The 19,532-nt window shown below is 27.4% G+C and overlaps 2 protein-coding genes across 4 annotated transcripts in view; one reads left to right on the forward strand and one right to left on the reverse strand.

The window, feature by feature from the left end:
* LOC112599921 (GPN-loop GTPase 2) overlaps positions 1-3,151 on the forward strand; it is a 5,466-nt gene extending 2,315 nt beyond the window's left edge. The window contains exons 2-6 of the mRNA XM_025347043.1: positions 49-188; positions 427-632; positions 695-812; positions 1,391-1,586; positions 2,839-3,151. Of these exons, the coding sequence (XP_025202828.1) occupies positions 71-188; positions 427-632; positions 695-812; positions 1,391-1,586; positions 2,839-3,091 (891 nt within the window). The 5' untranslated portion in view covers positions 49-70 and the 3' untranslated portion in view covers positions 3,092-3,151. The remainder of the gene's footprint in view (positions 1-48; positions 189-426; positions 633-694; positions 813-1,390; positions 1,587-2,838) is intronic.
* A 634-nt stretch (positions 3,152-3,785) lies between these two features.
* On the reverse strand, positions 3,786-7,928 carry LOC112599922 (TBC1 domain family member 15-like). Of its 3 annotated transcripts, none has more exons than XM_025347044.1 (11): positions 6,784-7,234; positions 6,459-6,562; positions 6,288-6,404; positions 6,116-6,224; positions 5,798-5,981; positions 5,519-5,724; positions 5,210-5,442; positions 4,946-5,144; positions 4,659-4,879; positions 4,261-4,575; positions 3,786-4,104 (listed from the first exon to the last, which is right to left on the reverse strand). In XM_025347044.1, the coding sequence occupies exons 1-11, from the start codon at positions 7,232-7,234 to the stop codon at positions 3,889-3,891; spliced, it is 2,355 nt and encodes a 784-aa protein (XP_025202829.1). In that variant the 3' UTR covers positions 3,786-3,888. The 3 variants fall into 3 exon arrangements, with proteins under 3 accessions (XP_025202829.1, XP_025202830.1, XP_025202831.1); XM_025347045.1 differs by lacking the exon at positions 6,784-7,234 and adding an exon at positions 7,645-7,928 and having other exon boundaries at positions 3,789-4,104; XM_025347046.1 differs by lacking the exon at positions 6,784-7,234 and adding an exon at positions 7,641-7,928 and having other exon boundaries at positions 3,789-4,104.
* Positions 7,929-19,532: the final 11,604 nt, after the last annotated feature.

Below are 19,532 nucleotides of genomic sequence, written 5' to 3' on the forward strand. Positions count from 1 at the left end.
TACAGTATTGATTATGAGTACATGCAACTGAAACGGAAGTGGCTACCAAAAAGTTAACTTATTAAACAATATGCCTCTATATGGTCAAGTTATCATTGGACCTCCTGGTTGTGGAAAAACTACATATTGTGATGAAATGAGCAAGTACTTACAAGAATTAGGTAGACAAGTAGCTATAATCAATATAGGTAAATTATCTATGAATATTGAATAATAATAATACTATATTTTTATTAATGTAGTTTAAGACTACCAATTTCTAAATTTTAGGTTTAAGGTTACCATTAATTTGCTATTTTTATATAATGCTAAAGTTTAATTTTTACTATTTATCACTAACCCTTTGTACATAGTAATGATTTATTTTGTTTGGTTTATATCGACCTACAAAATAAAATTAAGCTATCATATTGTTTATTTTATTAGATCCAGCTAATGATTCATTATGTTACAAAGCAGCAATTGATATATCAGAACTTATTACTGTTGAAGATGTCATGGATTATGTAAATTTAGGACCCAATGGAGCTTTGATTTATTGTATAGAATACTTGGAAAAGAGGCTTGATTGGTTATTGGAAAAAATGAGGAAACTGACTGATTATTATTTATTTTTTGATTGTCCTGGACAGGTACATCATTAGTTATAATTTAGCATATTAAGCAGGAACTAATAATGTTTCACTTTATTCAGGTAGAAATATACACTCATCATAACTCAATGAAAAATATTATGTCTGCAATTAAAAATGAATTAGATTTGCGATTATGTTGTGTTCAACTCATCGATTGTCATTATTGTAGTGATCCAGGTATGTTTTTTTTATACCTTTTTAGTTAAAATTTATCGTTTTTAATCTTTTTAAGTAAATTTATATATTATTATTTATTATAATATATAAATGTAATACATGAAATAACTTTACTTACCAATTACTATGTATTAACGGAATTTTTTTTTTTTGTTTTTCATTAATAAGTACTTCCTTTTTTTTTATTAAACAATCCAAATGTTAAATCAGTTTATTAGAACTAATATTTTAATTGATTAAACCATTTATTTGATCTATACCTTCGTAAGGTTTAGATAATAATTCATAAATTATGAAAATCATAATAATTTGGCTTGAAAGTTATCCCAGTTATTAGAAACTGAGAGAAAATAACATTTGATTTGTATTATTTATTAATAAAACATGAAATAATATTATACACTGTATAATTATATGATAATCTTATATTATGTTATCTAAATTACAAAATCTAACCAGGGATGGTTTTATCTTTATCTGTTACTATGTGAGTATGTTTTATATAAAAAATGTCATGATGTACCAACTGGAGATTTCAAAATTTGGTAACCCTAATAATAATAATTATTTATGTTCAGGTAAATACATATCAGCACTTTTAATGTGTACATCTACTATGTATCAAATGGAATTACCTCATATAAATATATTATCAAAAATAGATATAGCTGTTAAACACAAGTCTAAGCTATTATTCAATTTAGATTATTATACAGATGTATTAAGTCTTGATCATTTATTAGATGCGTTGCAAAATGATCCTCACACTTCTAGGTAAGTACAAATTTCAATATATAATTATTAATTGAAATATTAAGATATCACAATATTAATATTCAAAAAACAAAATATCTGTATTCACAGTATACCTAAATGTTATGTTAATATTTATATCATGTGAGGTTTAATATTTTATATATTTTCATTATTAATTAGCTAATGCATATTTAAAAACTGATTCAATATTATAGAATCCTTTAGAATCATCTTTATTTTTTTATTATATTTATTTTTCAATATGTAGCCTAACTCCATTTTGTATACTACCTAATTATCAATATGACTTATGAGTATAGTATGTTATTTACCAATGCATTGTGTTCTACTGTAACTAGGACATTCACATCAGAATGATTATTGTATTATTTATAATTTTAAGCAACTATACATTTTATATTTATATCTCTTAGTGATACAAATTTTATCTTTATCTACCGGTATTAATGTTATAAAACCAATGTTATTATAAATGACAACAATGTAGTTGGTTTAAAAGTGGTATTGTCAGGGATTTTATTTGGGTAGAATTGGAGGGTGGTGGTGCTGATAATTTGTTATAATATTGGAGAGGTTTAATTAAAATCCATTATAAGTTTGATGTTATGATGTTATATTGCTAAAAGTAAATAACATTTTGGTATTTTGTTGCAACTTTCATATCAATTACAATAGGTGTAAAGAAACAATAGTAAAATTTGTGAGACTACTTCTGTGATAAATATACTGGATAATAAGAATAGATTCAAGTACTTAGCAAATATGAGAATGCTAAAATCCAAAATAGACATCAGGAACGATTAGAAATGATAAAATAAAAAATTAATTTATTAAGGATAGTGAATGAATGGCACCAATTGTGGACAATTAGAAGAAATACATTGATATAGTCTGGTTATGATATGAAGAAAGGTGAATTGAAGGCAACAAGAATGGCTATACAAATAAATGTAGAAAGAGAGGGAGAGGAAGACCAAAAAGAGATGAATAGACAGAGTTAAAAATGACATAAAAATAGTTTATAAGTGGAGGATATTGATCTTAAAAATCTGTAGAACCAAGGGTGGTAAACTCAATATAGTTGGGATACAATGACAAAGAAAAAGAATATTCTGTTAAACCTTGATAATATTTTAACTTTTTATTACTGTAATTAATAGATGGCCTTTTTTTTTTTTAACTACTATACATTTTTTTTTTTTAATATCAAGTATAGATGCATATAATTAAATCTTAATTTGTTTTATAGATATCATCGTTTGAATAAAGCTATAGTTAGTCTAATTGAGGGGCAAAATATTGTTTCATTTCTACCACTTAATGTGAAGGATAAACGTACATTGGAATTGGTGAAAAAGAACATTGATAGAGCTAATGGATACATTTTTAAACCTGAAGAGAATCGGAATGCTGAAATGTTAAATTCAGTTATGCAACTGGATATTAACGATTTAACTCTTGATGTCTTAGAAGATTTACCTAAACCCAATACATTAGATTAAATGATATAAAATTAAATTCATTTTATTTACCTTGTATAATACTATAGAAGTTTTGTACAAATATATACTAAATGAAATTCCAATTTCTTTTTTTTGTATGATTTATGTTTGGTTAAATAAAATTATAATAATTAAAATAGCAAAATATAGAATTATATTCTTTTAATCACATTCCAAATACCTATTTTAAAATAATACATTAAAATAAATATCAAACAGATACATAGTACAGAACAAATTATACAAATTACATCAATAATAAGTAAAAATATGTGTAATAATTATATACCCTGGATGATCATATTGACAAAAATATTAAATAGCTGAAGATATTATTATACATTTACATGTTTGAAAACAAATTCATAAAACAATTTAATGAAATCATCGTGTAAGGTGGATAGAAAAACAGGGTAAAAAGGATAATATTTTATAAATTGTACAAAAAAGTGGTGTGTTTAAAGAATTATAAAATATTCTAATGACTGATACACAATCATAAAGACTTCAGTACATGTGTTGTGGAATACAAATCAAATTCAAATTAAACATCCAGAAATTTGTCGACCAAAAAAGGTAAATATCACAATATAATTAACAACAATAATAAATATAATGTGTAGATTACATAAATACAAGGTTAACATAAATTGAACAAAAAATTGTTTTTTTTTTTATATAAACTGATTTAAGTATTTTATATAATCTCTTTAAAAGGTTTAAAACTATGAGATTATAAAATTTTACTTTGATCACAGTCATATCTTTCTAAACATAAACTGTTTAGTTATTACTTATTATGTATAATTCATCGATAAGGCTTTTTCATAATCATCTTCTCTAGAATTGCTGTCATTAGATAATATAGATTCAGTGCGAGATATCGAAAATCCAAGTAATTCATTAACTGAATCTTGCAATGATGGCTGCGCTTCTTTCAACTGTTCATAAATACTATAAGCTGTAGTTAAAGCTTTATCCAAATCAATTCGTTCACATAAATTATTAACGTGCTGAAAACATTAATTAAAATAAAGTACTTGTGTTACTATGTTAAAATTCTAATAAATTTGTTTAAACTGGTTATTAAAAGAATGAAAATTCTTTTGGATTAAATAATATATTTTATTAGTATAGTAAATAATACTGAATTGAATAACAATACTAACCTTTAATATTTCAGTTAGTCCATAATTTTCATTGATAATAATATCCTTTTCATTATCCAATATTGCCACACATATTAGTAAATGGAAATTTGCACATGGAATATCTGTCCATAATACTTCCCACAACCGCATGATGTCAGTATAAATAAATTCTCGTTTAAACAAAACCAAAAGCCATCTAAAGCAAAAGTACATGTTGCTAGAATCCATCTTTTTCAAATGATTTTCCAATTTTGGTGATACAGTTGTAAGCAAATAATGCAAATCGTTTAACTGTTTTTTCATGCCAGTTTGTTTTAATTCAAAGTTTGTATTCTAAAATTAAAAAAAAATGTAATAATAATCTAGATTATGATTTACTTAGTAAAATTTGTGTCATAAATTTTTATTAGACTCACAACTCTGTTCATGAAACCCACAAAACACCAAAATGATTCTACCTCATCACTGTTCATTATCATTAATATTGGTGATAATAAGTCACTCATACCCTGGACATAACCGAGATCAAAATTGTACATAACATAAGTCATTAATACATTATGTAGTTTAATAAGATTTTCATTTCCTTCTCCAGCATAAAAATCTAGAGCGCGGTCAGTTCTATAAACATCTTTATCTGTAGTCAAAAAAAAAAAAAAAAAATTATTAATCATTAAAATAGGAAGATTGCCAAAATATTTACCTATTAGGCTCTTATGATCTCTATACTTATTAAATCTAGATATTTGATCAGAAGACATATTCATCCATTGTATTTTCATTCTCTCATATTCAGTTTTTTGTTGCCTATCAATGTTTATACGTTGTTCTCGAGTAGAATTCCAAGGATAATATCCAAGTAAGTACTTCCATACTTCGTGTCTTATTGAATTTTCACAACCCTAATTATACAAATCAAATTAATAACAATATTTACGTATTATATATATTAATATAACTTTCTTACTCCAAAAAAAATTATGTTTTTGATGTAATCTTCATTTGTTATTCGACCCTCTTCATTCATAGATTGATAAAATGTGGTTTGATCTAATGGATTTCCTCTTGGCTTTATTCCCGGTCTTGGTGGCAATAAAGTTGGTGGGGGATGATCCACCATGGTATATTCGTCATCTTCCTCAGCTCTATTTAAGAGTTCGGCCACTTCTTGGTCTGGTCTTGTATCTGGCGTCCGAGTCACTTCAAATTCAATATACAATTTTGTAAGTAAATTTAGTACATTATATTATAATGTAATATAGTATAATTTACTCACATAGAACATCACTAATTTTTGCAAATGTTTCATAAGTTTTTTCCATAGGATTGTTTTGGAACCCACTAATAAAACTCCAGACTGTACTAGTGGGTGGTTGATCAGGAAATATTTTTAACTCTTTAATTGACTGACACAGAGGGTCTGAATCTTGTCGCTCACCTAATACCAAAATGACTCCAGTTGGTCTGTGGTGTCGTATTTCTCTAATTTAATGGAATTAGATAATAATTAATATCTTTAGTTAATATTGTGTTTTTTAATGTATAAATTTAGTACTTTTCTGTATGAAGTAAAGTCTTCAACGCAGTCACAAAATCATTAATAGGTGAGCTTTCAAACAAAAATGTGACAAGTGAACCATTAGTTTGGAGTATTGATATTTGATATTTTTTATGTTTTTTCATTTTATAACTCTTCATTGTAGCCAAGTTAATTTTTATATCAATACTATTACGATCATCTATATAAAAATAAAAAAATTAATTAAATGTTAACATACTAATTATAATGATAATATTTTCTTCAATTTAATCTTAATTTACCTTACATATTATAAAATAGAAGATAAAAGATCAATATTCTGAATTTACTTACTTTTATTTCTTCCATTTTGTTTGTATCCTGTATCAACTATATTCCATTCATCTACATCAGGAAATATAGACATTTCAGTTGGCTTCCATTCAATAAATTTAGCATTTCTCTAAAAAACATATTTATAATTATTAAGCCCTTAAAAAAAATATTTCTGGTTACAAAATCTTACATATTTCATAATTCTCAATAATCCTGTATAATGAGTTTCTGCATTTTTATGACTCTTGGATCCTTTGTGTAATTTACTTAAGCTTTTTATTGCTACACCTTGTTGGACAAAATACTCCTAAATAAATATTTATTAGTAACATAAAATAAGATGTAAGAATTGGTTATTTACTGTTCCAACTTCTTCATCTGAAGCAGCAGATTCAGCATATCCATAAGTTGAATTCATTTCTGTGGTAGTTGTTTTCTCATATAAGACTACAGAACCCGCTCCAGCTAAGTATAAAAATTAAATAATATTTATTTTGATTTATCTAATTTTAATTTTTACAGTAATACATACATCAAATTAGTTTAGAAACAAAATAAGCATTATAAAATGAATGGAAGTATGTTAATATTATCATCTATTACCACAGTCTTGTTGCATGCCAGAATTATATTTTTAATTGTTTCTTATTGTAAAAGTGTGTAATTCAATGAAGTTAAGTTTTTACCTGTGTTACCATTTTGATTTGTATTTGTTTCAACAACACTTGTATTAGATGCCATACCTTCCATTTTTCTCATTAAAAATAATATTCCTTTCAATAAATTAGACCTGTCATTTTGATCTCGTTTTTCAACAGCTGGTATCTTATCTACACGATTCATTAAATGACATAGTTTTGCATCTGCTGATCTATACTGTTCGCTGTACCTGTCCCCTTGAATGTTGTCAATCATTGCATTGATAACTTGTAACTTTTTAACGCACGTCTTCACTTCACTTTTTACATCAACTACTGAAACCGTACTGTCAGTGTTTATTAATGAATTGCCCTCAACTTCAATTCTCAACAGACCACGCAGAACACTCCTCATTTCATTTACATTGGTCATGGCAGCTATTCCTCTGACTCTCAACTCATATGACAATTCTTCTTCATCCAACTTGGTGACATCCATTTTAATTTATTATTTGTCACTCAAACAATATATAATTATATATTATTATTACAAAATATCAAAACATTACGTACATTAAATATATTAAAAGTTTATAATAAAAGTATCTCCTATACACTACTATAGTACTGTGGCTGTGATGACTTTTCATCACGTACAAAACAAAACAACAAATACAAACGGCCTTGTAAAGTTTTAATTATATTGAGGTCACCCAAACCTGTTCTCGTTGTGTTATTCCTCCTATTTTTTTTTTCTATCACGTAATAGCTCGACAGCGATGTGCTCAATGTACACACAACACTAGTAACACTACCCAGTACCCACTATCCCACCATAGTGGATATTATTGTTGAATATTTATATCTTATGACAAACGCGGTGCACATACGATGCAATAAGGTACCTGCCTGATTCGATCTGTTTTCGTGCAAAATCGTCCGAATAATTCACACGAAAGTATGGAACAATGGAACTGCGAATTTTCAATCACAGTGTCCGAGGTTCAGAGTTCAGACGCCAACAACAGACTGACATCGCCATTCACCATGTATTTACTAATTAGATCTCGTTTCGTCCCCAGCGAAAAATGTTAAATAAACATGCAATTCCCTGCTGTTTGCCAGTGTGATCGTGTGAACTATTTGTCTATAAAGGCGAATGCAAAATCGCAGTATCGCACTTGCAGCCAACGAATTGTAATTCGTTATTGTTGTTCATCGCTGTTTTTATCAATCTAAAATAGAACCGTGGTTATATTATCTAAGATTGTGATAAAAGAAATAATAATAATATAAATATTATGTTCCGTATTTATTTGGTACGATCTTAGATCATATACGTATATGATCTAAGGGTACGATGCTGTAGCAGTGTAGCTGTACTCATTACTCATTAGTACACTACAAGTCTACGACGTAATATATTATTTAATGTATAATACATTGGTATTTAGTATTATATTTAATTCGTGCCCGTTACCATAGGCGTAGAAAGGAGTAGGAGAGGACTTGGTGACTATTTAAGGCACCTTCCAATTATAATATTAGGCTCATAAAAAAAAAAAATATAATAATTAAAAACGACTGCATACTGATTACTAAACAAAAATAATAATGTAGGTACTCTGAAAGATGCAAAAAAATAAAAATATGATTAGGTATATTAATATTGGATTAAATGAGTAATAGGTAATTATGTACCTACATAATACATACCTATAGATATAACTAAATAATACACTATAAATCTAACACAATTTCGACGTATAATTTTCATTTTAATATTTTAAAGTTTTGAAATTAACATCATCAATATTTGTATATTAATCTATTGAAATTATATTATTAGAAATTAGAATATTAAATATTTGGTTGGTAAACAAAATTTTCTTTTACCAATATTCTATTTATACAAAATAGTGAATTCATATAGTTATCAAAAATTTGTAGGTATCCTATGAGTCTAAGGTGGCCAGATCTTGAAATCCACAAACCGGGACATGAAATTAAATGACGAATATCCGGAATAACTGTTTAGACTGTTTAGAGCCTTAGCCCTCAGAGGAACTATGGATGTATTGATTTTATTATAATGTATTTTTTTTTTATAGATGAGTAAACGATGTTATCAACAAATGCTTCAGTTTTCAAAAATGGAAGTGGTTTTGGATATAAAATTGATCTAGTTTGTATTTAAAGAGATCAAATTGAAAAATACCAAGTACTTATTTTTGTAATCAGGAAAAAAAACAAACAATTAAGGAAAACAGAATTTTATGAAATTGATTTCAATTTTTATGTAATCCTTAAACAAATTACCGTAAATAATTTATATTTTCACTAAATGTTTATATTATCTATTTACAAAAATAAAATTTTAATTTATATTTATAAGCATAAGAAATAAATTTTTAATTTTTCTATATTAATGTCGATTAAAAATTATTTGCAGGTTGTTTGAAAATTTAATAAAGATCCTAAAAGTTCTTGTAACTCTATTAAAATATCAAAATAAATTGACAACATTTCTTTGACACGCCTTGAAGTTAGAATTTTGACAATTGCAAAATATTGTAAACGATTTTATGGTTAAAATTCATAAAATCTTTTCTTTGTATCTAAGTTTTGAAAATCGTATACATGGTTCTTCATAAGTTCATATTGAAACCATAAAATCTAAAAATGTACAAAGACAATTATTTTAATGACATTCTAAGTTCAAACTTGAACGAAATTACTATTTAAACGATTAATAACTTTCATTGTTATTATATTGTTATAACTGAAAACATTTTTAAACTTTTATGTATTTTACTAAAGGAATATTATTTTGATTTATTTTAAATATTATTTATTTATTAGTAGGTACTTTAAAGTATAAATCTATATTTTACCGTTTTACAGCATTTACAGAAATAAGTTATTAAATTTTGAGTTGTATAAATGATATATGGTATAAATAAATACCTAAATATAATATAATAAATGTAATATTTTCGAAAAATTATATCAATCTACTTCAATACTATAACTTATAAATAAAATAAATCATTTAATCTATTATCAAAGAAATATATCATAAATATTAAATATACTTATGATGTAGGCTGAAGACCGTTCAGAATCGTTTTCAAGTAAAATGATATATTATTAAATTAAATTTAACACGTCCAATCGACTGCTATAAAAAGTGTATAGCAGAACGGTAACTACTCTCACCTACCTTTTTCTTGATGTACCTAATGGAAATATGAGAAATAAGAAATCTTATATTCCTTTTTAGAAAATATTTATTAATTGAATATAATATACGTTATTGTTTATTTTAATTTTATAGTTATTTAATATTTTAATATTATTTTTAAATGTATAATTTTTATTTGATGGTACAATGTACATATTTTCTTTCAGCTCCTATTAACCGAAACAAACTGAATGACCGGGGTCGTAATACTCGAACACCTCGCTGAAGATGCGCTTTAAAACCGGTACTTACAAGGTACGAGTGACAGCCTATGGCTATAAACCAGTATAACCATTAATTCCAATCACATATACATCATCATACATCCCACGAACTTGTATTTCAGTCATTTCAAGTCCTATTAATAGACGAAAGCTATTAAAGTTAATCTAAATATTTGAAAATGTCATTATAAATTCAAATACATTATTTTCAGACATCCTGCACAGCATTAAAATAAACCGGATAGAGAATATGATTGTTGATGGAGAATTGTTTGTTTATGTAATTGAATTTATAGACGAAAAGTCTTTATAAAGGTTATGGTAATTTTCTTAAACCGCACGAACTAAAATAATACAGAACACTTATCACTATGAATTATGATGTTATTTTGTTGTCTTAAAACTTTATGCTGTCTTATTTGTAGACCACATATTTTTCCTTGTAAACTGATTAAAATTAATATTTTATACTTTTATAAATACATATCTTCTTATTTGTAATCATCACAATTAAAACAGCAAAAATATGTGTAATACATTTATAATTACCTATATTATAATATTATATTCAACAGCTGTCGTTTTAGTTATATCAACGGTTCTACAATGCATTTCCCGATTTATACTTACTTCGATCGATAGATGACGCTATTGTATGATTTTAGTCTTTTAGGACAAAGACTTTTGTTATTTGTTAATTTCTCTATTGATTCGTTATTTATTTTAATATTTCCTATATAATATTACGTGCTAACTTTCTTATTTGTTCCCGAGTATCTATGGAGTATAGACCATGGATGGTTGCTAATACCAAATTGTTTATAGTCTATCATTCTTAATGTATAGTAAACGTCCTATTTAGCTTTGAAAATATATCAGATTCTTCTTGCGATAAAGGTTTTAAAATATTTAATTATTTGTCTTTTAAATTTTTATTTTATCTTTAAAATTGTCTAACTGAATTGCGTTACTAGCATTAAATAAAATCTATAGGGTATTTGATCTTTCTTATAACATAAATTTTCTCTTAAAACCTTTAGTCAATAATAATTCATCACCTTAAAATTTTAATTCTCAAAATTTGTATATCGCTTATGATTGAGTTTTTCTTTAAACTTGTCTACCTCTTTATAGTCTAAATATTCTCTCAAAACCTATTATTAATATTAATCATCTAAAGAAAAATTATCTTGCTTATAACTAATGTAAGAAGTAAAACTTATAGATCAATAAAAACTAAATATAGTTTTAATTATGACAATCTTCCATCAATAAGATATAAGATATCCAGGAGGGCCCTATGGATATAGTCACTGTATCCGAAGGTTATTTATATCTATAAATAAAAATCGAAACAATATTTAAGTGACCACGGAATCAATGACAGTTGCTATTAATTTATAATTTACAAAATACTCATAACATAAATATTCTCATTCACAAACTTCAATATCTTATTATACAATAAGAAAAAGTCAATAAATTGTTGTAAATAAAATTTGTAATTTCATTAACCTTTTGAATCCAAAAATTTCAATTGTTCGTACATAAGTAAGAAAAATATAGCTATACGCTTACATCAATTCAACTACAATATTTATAATATCCCAATACATTTTCGGAAAATAGAATTTACCATTTTGAATACAACTCGTATATAGTCATTCCAAAGATAGAATACTCCAATTTTATTAGCTATTTTTATATATTATATATTATTATATATTTTTATATCTATTTATAGAAAATAGAAAATATTCTTATGTAATAATACACCGTTTTACTTATTCGAGATATTTTACAAACAATTAAACTATTAAAATAATAAAATGTGATATACCTATTTATTAAGAATAGTATAATTTATACGTATAAAGATTTTCAAAACAATATTTTGTGTAGTTTGATAAAAATATATGATTTAATGTAAATTTAATACTTGACAAATTAAACGATAATAAATAATGTTTATTATGTTTTATATGGTTTAAATATTAAAGTATAACAACATAATAAATCATAATAATATTTTAAATAATAATTTTTGAAAGTAACTAGGAAAATTAGATAATTAATACTTATTACATAATCATTAATGACTAATTATTATGCTTATGTCATGCGTGTGTTGAGAAGTGACAAACAATTCTGCACATATTATTGGAATATCAAACATTGTCGTCGACAAGACTGAATTTGGGAGCTGCTGTTTTGTTAGCAGAAAACAATTTTGAATGAAGCCCGCAAAACGCATTAATGTCGTATTCATCAATTACCACGCCAAGTTTTGAATCTACCTCCTCCATCACCACCATCATCGTTAATTTTGGTAGTTTTGGACCTTCATCGTTTCCACTGATGTCCACTGTCCAGTATACCATCAACTCGTAGTGAGACGAAAGAGACGCCAGTCCGTCTCGGGCGGCTGTTCTGATAAACTACGCAAGAATATTTCAGAATATCAACTACAGAAGAAATACTTAAGCATGTTGTTTTAAACCATCCGGCCAGAGAACGCTGTTAACAACGACGTGAACAATTAGCTCACAAACGTAAAGAATTATGATAAAATAATAAATACTTCGTTTCCATAGGAGAACGGCAAAAAGGCTGTTTTGACTTGTCCCGATGGCGGTCGTATTATTGATAATATTATTAAACAGGATGTCCGTGGACAATGTTTTGTGATTTGCGTTGGAAAATCGCATCAAAAATGCACAACATGTCTCATAATATTCATATACATTGTAGTGTCCTACCATTTCAGATTTCTGTCACAGTGTCACGTGTCGTTCTTGTATAGTAGCCATCATGATATACATAGGAGTCATAGGACTCATGGGAGAGCTTCGAGCGTCGGGCATAATGTTACACGAGGCAAAGTGTCACGGTAATAATTATTTGTACTACGCAACTGGTAACACCAAAATAATTACGCAGAATTATCGGTTTCAATCATGTGCGATGTGCGTACTATCATTGATAAGCATTAAGCTGGTTTAATTACAAAATACAAACGTATTTTTATAAATAATTTAAAAAAAACTAAAATGTTTTGAAAAAAAAGTGTTTTATTGATTAAGTTTTTTTCCACAGTTATTCTTACAGGTAAGTTTTTTTATTTAATTTTACTGACTATCTTTTGCAGAATGATATTTTCCTGGAATTATCTTTTTGTACAAATTAATTACTGCGTCATAACCAAAATCGTTAAATATGGCCGATTGGGGATTAGATACTGACATACTGTTACGATCAAGCTGTTACAATGATAGATATTAACTCGATTATATTTTAAATCAATTTGTTTTACTGTTTGTGTACATTTAATTATTAATTTATCTATGATTGTAAAAGGTTTTTTTAAATTGTTTTGTACAAGTGTAATTTAGACTTCAGTTAGACCAAGGATAAATGTAATTTTAATAACACTAGCAACAGTAGCAACTAAATGTTGCATATACCTACTTTTAATATAAAAAGTACATAATTATTATAAACTTTGGTTAAATATTCATCTTCAATTTGGAATTTTTAGTAGTTAATATCATTGGACAACTCTAGTAAGGAATATCATTATATAAAATTGTTTATGGAGTATTTGTATTATTTGACCCCAGCTATTGTTACAAATTGTTTTTTTTTCAAATACATTTTTAACTTCCAAATATATAATTATTTTGCTAGTTATTATAATAATATCAATAATTACAAATATATCTACTATCTAATGAAAATTAAAAATTAGAAATTGTTTTACTGCTTCACTTTGTGTAAAACACAAAAAAAAAAACAAAAGTGTATCATATAGAATTGAATTTAACCTTTTTAATAAAAATATAATAGAATAAATTGTTAATGACATTCAATATACATTTAATATAAGTATAAATAACAAAACTGTTAAATAGAATAGTATAAAATTAAAATCATATTATTTTTTCAAACTCTGTCAAAGAATTTCTTTGTATCTTGAAAATTCAGTAAGGTAATAATCTTCAGCTAATAGCTATAGTTAATTTCGCGATCACAGAGACTGGAGAAGTGTTATCAATACAATAAATATTGTGTTCTTACATTGTATTATTTTATTAGAACCTATGTTGAACGATCACATGGATTTTCATTGTAGAAAAAAAAAAATAAAATCTCTAATTATTTTTACTTCTCTCTTATAATATGGAAGTATTCAGTTATTATAATGATCTCTAAACCTAATAATCCTAAGCACCTCATCAGTTCTTATCATCTTACCAGTTGACTAAGGCTTATTGATAATATAATTATCTATATATTATCTATAAACCTTGCCAGTTAACTACCCACATTTTCAAAGTATTTGAAAAGTTAATTTTACACAGAATTACGTCATTAATTGTCCATTACGGTATATTAGCTAAATCTATAGACCTTATACATAGATTTCTAAATAGAAATATAATATGATATATCATAGATATAGATTTCTGTAGAAATTTTATATAAAAGTCTGTGACCTTATATCCTTATACTACGTAGTACTTGTATAAGGTGTGGCTAAATCACAATTCGATTTCTGTCGCAAACACACCTCAATCCATCAACTCCATAGAATAGCAGGTAAAATCTCTACCTCTTTCGAGATCAAGCAATATTTCCTCGGAGTATTTCTAGATATATCCAAGGCCTTCGACTGCATATGGTATGACGAACTTCTATTTAAACTAAAACAGTTTCTCTCTTCGTCATATTATTTAATAATCAAATCATACTTAGAAAATCTGTTGTTTTTAATTCGTTTAAAATATAATTATTTAATTGTTCAAAATATAAAAGCTGGAGTTTCGCAAGGTAGGACCTTTCATCTATACTTCATAATATATTCATTGCTGATATACTTCTCCAATATTTTTCTGAGTGGGGTCCTATAAAATAATATGTATTTCAAATGTATTATTTTTATTAAACCAAATGTATTCTATTATATTGTGTTTATATATGTATACTATATTATTATTGTATGTGGACCTAAAATTTTTCTTTTAAGGTATTAGTTTGATTAACATTTGACGTTTTAATAGGTTTAAAAATTTTTTTTTGAATGGATGTTTTGTTTTTAGACATTTTATTGAAAAATAAATTTGTATTCACTTATGATTTTCCGTATGTCAGTGTTAGTGTCAATTGTCTGCAGTCAACTAATCTAATCATCTATACATTTTAATAGTAGGTTTAAAATAACATAAATAGTATTATAATAATGTTTCCTATTCCGCGACGTACGTACGACGCCGGCGTGCAACAAGATAGCAACCCCTTACGTTCGTCTTTACCGACGGCCTTCTGTAAATAAACATGGATAGTCATTCCCAAAACCAGAGGGCAAAATGTGATCTAGAAATACCACGACCACATGTTCGTTTATCACCTAGGCTGGAAAGAGACCTACAAGGTTATCAGGCAACGGTTTTTCTGGAAAGGGATGGAAAATCGACTATACGTCAAGTCTTACCATGTGTGTGCATGTACCAAATCACTAAATACACGTACTGAAGATCAGACAACCTTCAGAATACTCCGAATTCCCTGGGAGGTAATTAGTATAGACCTAATGGGGCTCTATTTACGCACGAGTAGGGGTAAACAGTATAAAAGTATACTGGTTATCACGAATTTGTTTAGTAGATGGACCGAAGTCTACCATCTTGGAATAGTCACTACGAAGATAATTACCGAAACCCTCGAATGAGAATTCTTTTCACGCTTCGGATACTCCCGTGTGCCTTTGTGATAACGGCCCTCAATTTGTGTCAAACGATATGCGTAATGCGATCGAATGACGGGAGTCTGAGGGCTAGACAACCCCAGTCAATGTCATCAATCGTCAAAAATAATATACAAATATTTTTGTTAAAATATAATTATTTATATAATAAAATATAATATACATATAAATGTATAATGATAGTTTATGAACCATTATATAATAAAATAATTACACAAAGTACACGATATAGGTATTGTCCGTTTCATGAAATGGATGTCCATATAATGTATTTTCGTCAAAATTTACGATCTGGACAAATTTCACTATCTGGATATCCAGTTCATGAAATGAGTGGTTTCACTATGTGGATGTGACAGACAGACCATCACCATGCGCGCAAAATCTATGTGTCATTCGTGTCTCAAACATCAATACACAAAAGCAAATAAGCAATTCCCCTCTACCACGAAAAAAACAATTAGTAACCGGGTTCTTTACAGGTGAGACAAATCAGCACACGAACAATAGAACAGGATAATTCATCTACCATCACGTCGCAACAAGCAATGACAGCGGCATGGGTACGGAAGATGTCAACAGCTCAGCTACGCCAAAACCCAATATTATGGGCCGCCTACGTACGTGGCTGGAAGACCGGCTACACAGAGGTCTTCATAAATACTCTCAAGTTGTGATCCAGTGACGGTAACAGCTAGCAGGCTCCACAGCCCGTGACAATCGAAAAGAGCAACGCCGACACCACCAACAACTCGACCGCCACCCCGTCTGTTGATGGAAACCATCATAGTACTACGCCCCCCATCATAGGAGTGGATTAGGAATTGTCCAAGGTCCAATTGGACGCCATCTCCACCGTCTGCGAACATAGCCGCTATCTCGTCACCACCAGTTACGGATCACCTCAACTCTGGCAATTGGGGAACACACAAAGGATGAGGGATCACCGAAATTTGTTCAAGCTGGTTGAGACACCCCCCTCACCTGGCACCCATAACAACCACACCTGCAAACTCCGAACCATGCCCATAGAAAGCTTTGAGCCCGTTCCCCACTGAGGCCACGGTATAGGAAGTGGAAAACACTCCCGGAACGATCGGAAACCCGGACCAACCAATCGTCACCTCCTCATAGAGCTTATAACTTAATCTATCATTATATACGTAGGATAGCCTGTAGCTCGTAGTTCGATAACTATTTACAAGTGTTAATTGTGTTGGGATGGTTGAAAATAAAATTTGAAAAATATTATGATTTATTAGTGGTATAAATATAACTAAATGTTTATTATTTTAATTCATATAAAAATACAAAAATGAATTTTTTATACATCAGTGACTAGTGGCGTACTGGCATGACATGTTTATAAGTAGACAGTAGTGCAAGCCTTGCATACAATTTTAAATAGTTCAACTTTATGAGTATATTTTTAAATGATCATATTAAAATTTAATTTAAGCCATGATTAAGTTAAAATTTGAATGTAAAATTATTATATTTTATTGATGACATTTTACTATTATATTATTATTTTAATTTATTATACCTAGTTAATTATTAGTTATCTAAAAATAATATTATTGATGTCTGACGTTTCGGCAGTTGGAAGATTAAAAGTCGAGAATACTCGGTAATATATCCCATGAACCACCAATATAAAGAACATTCAAGTTAATAACAATGCATTTTCTAAAAATATGAGAAATATGACTTGTGACTTTGGTGGTCTTTGATTAAATATGATTCATACTTTTAATTATAACTTATAAGAGTTCTTAAGAACTAAGATTATCTTAAAAGTCTTGAGTTATATTATGTACTGATGTACTATGGAGAATAGTCATTGGTTATAAATTATAATATAACACTTATAAGTTATAACTTATGATATAGTTTATTATTAATTTAATTTATAAGAGATTGTTTTATACGTATTTGATGTTGATGTATGAGTAATTTTATGACCTTTTGACATGAGAATACATATTTTGTTAATTACTTACCAATTAGAAGATATTTGAAATTTGAGATTATAAACACTAATTATTGTATTATGTACCTACTAGGCAGATAGTAAATATTATTGCTTATTACTTATAATTAGGAATGGTAATGGTCATATGGTTTTTATTTTTTTTAATAATATGTGGCTCTTATTATGCATTGGTTATACATACTAAACGTATTATATATGTTATATATTATAAGTGTTGGTAGCTTATTATTACTATTAAATATTAATTTATAATATTCTGACTTCATTTATAAATCATTTATTTAGTACGTTTTGACGATTCTTGGAAGACGTCCGACGTGTTTTACACTATTGTTTATTTATGGAGGTCAATGCGTAAAAATCTTATCTCTCGAGTTTAACGTCTTATTATTACACATTTTATAATTCATTCATTGTAGAAAATGGAAACGTATGGTCTGCATGTATATTAATAGATGGTAGTATCTATTATTAATACTTACATAATAATAATAATAAGTAAATGGAATGCAGAATGGATAAAACTATATAATTAGGTACTCCACAACTCGTACTATAGATTATAGATTATAATTACGAGTATGTAGGTTAAAAAATCTAACTCTTATGTTAATAATGATGAAAATAGGAAAACATTTTTATACGATTTCCCAAACCCCAAAAGTATATTTCTAAAATGTGCATTAATTAAAATATACTTTATTCTGATTTCTGATCATATATAGGTATTGAGGTAACATTGTTAGTATTTATTTATTGTTGGGGAGGGGGCTTAGCATACTAGCCACTACAATGGGATTTGTATATATCTAACAATCATTTTATTTTTGTAAAAGATGAATTAAAACAATTAATACTATGTAATATAATTTGTATAAATATATTATACAGAGTGTTCCAAAGATACGTTAAGAATAATTTTGCTAATGAAAATCAGAGTGGAATCGAAAATCTTTTTTGAGTGTTTTTTGCAGAATTATTTTAAGTTGAATATTTTTAAACTAAGATTTTTATTTTATTCAGTTTTAAACTTATTTTAACGCCAGCGTCACACCCAAAATTTTAAAAATCGTATGGTGCTATGTTATCAAAATTATGATTATAGGTCATAACTCCACAGAGAACAGCAAATATCGAAGTGAAGTTTAATTTTCATTAAAATAAAAATATAGTGATGTTTAAAAGTTAATTTTCAATTTCTTTTTTTATTACTTTACAATTAAATCTTTAAGAGGTTAGAGGATGTCGTTCACACTATATGGGCCACATGTGTTGTCTTCGTTTGATTAGTACGTATGCGGTAGCAAATTTGAGTTCAGCAGAATTTATTTTATGTTGTTTGCTTTAAAAGTAAATTTACCCATCATTCAATTTAAAGGTAAATATGTTATCTAGACCGTACATTAATAAGACGAAGACAGCATATGATGAGGGCGGGGGGAACGACGTCATCTTAAAAAATTGAATTCTACATTACAGTTTTTATTGTAGGTATTATCGATAAAATAACATTTGTTTACGAACCTACATAAAAATCGATATTATTATTAAGTACCTACTAATTACTAA

Source organism: Melanaphis sacchari, unplaced genomic scaffold, assembly GCF_002803265.2.
Source record: "Melanaphis sacchari strain LSU unplaced genomic scaffold, SCAv2.0 Contig56_pilon_pilon, whole genome shotgun sequence".
Taxonomy (NCBI): Eukaryota; Metazoa; Arthropoda; class Insecta; order Hemiptera; family Aphididae; genus Melanaphis; species Melanaphis sacchari.

Coding starts and splice junctions, on each gene's coding strand:
- LOC112599922 (XM_025347044.1), bottom strand. CDS start 7,234: ATGGATGTCACCAAGTTGGATGAAGAAGAATTGTCATATGAGTTGAGA. Junction 5,982..6,115: donor ACAAAATGGAAGAAATAAAA/GTAAGTAAATTC, acceptor ATTTTTATATAG/ATGATCGTAATAGTATTGAT. Junction 5,145..5,209: donor AAAACATAATTTTTTTTGGA/GTAAGAAAGTTA, acceptor TTGTATAATTAG/GGTTGTGAAAATTCAATAAG.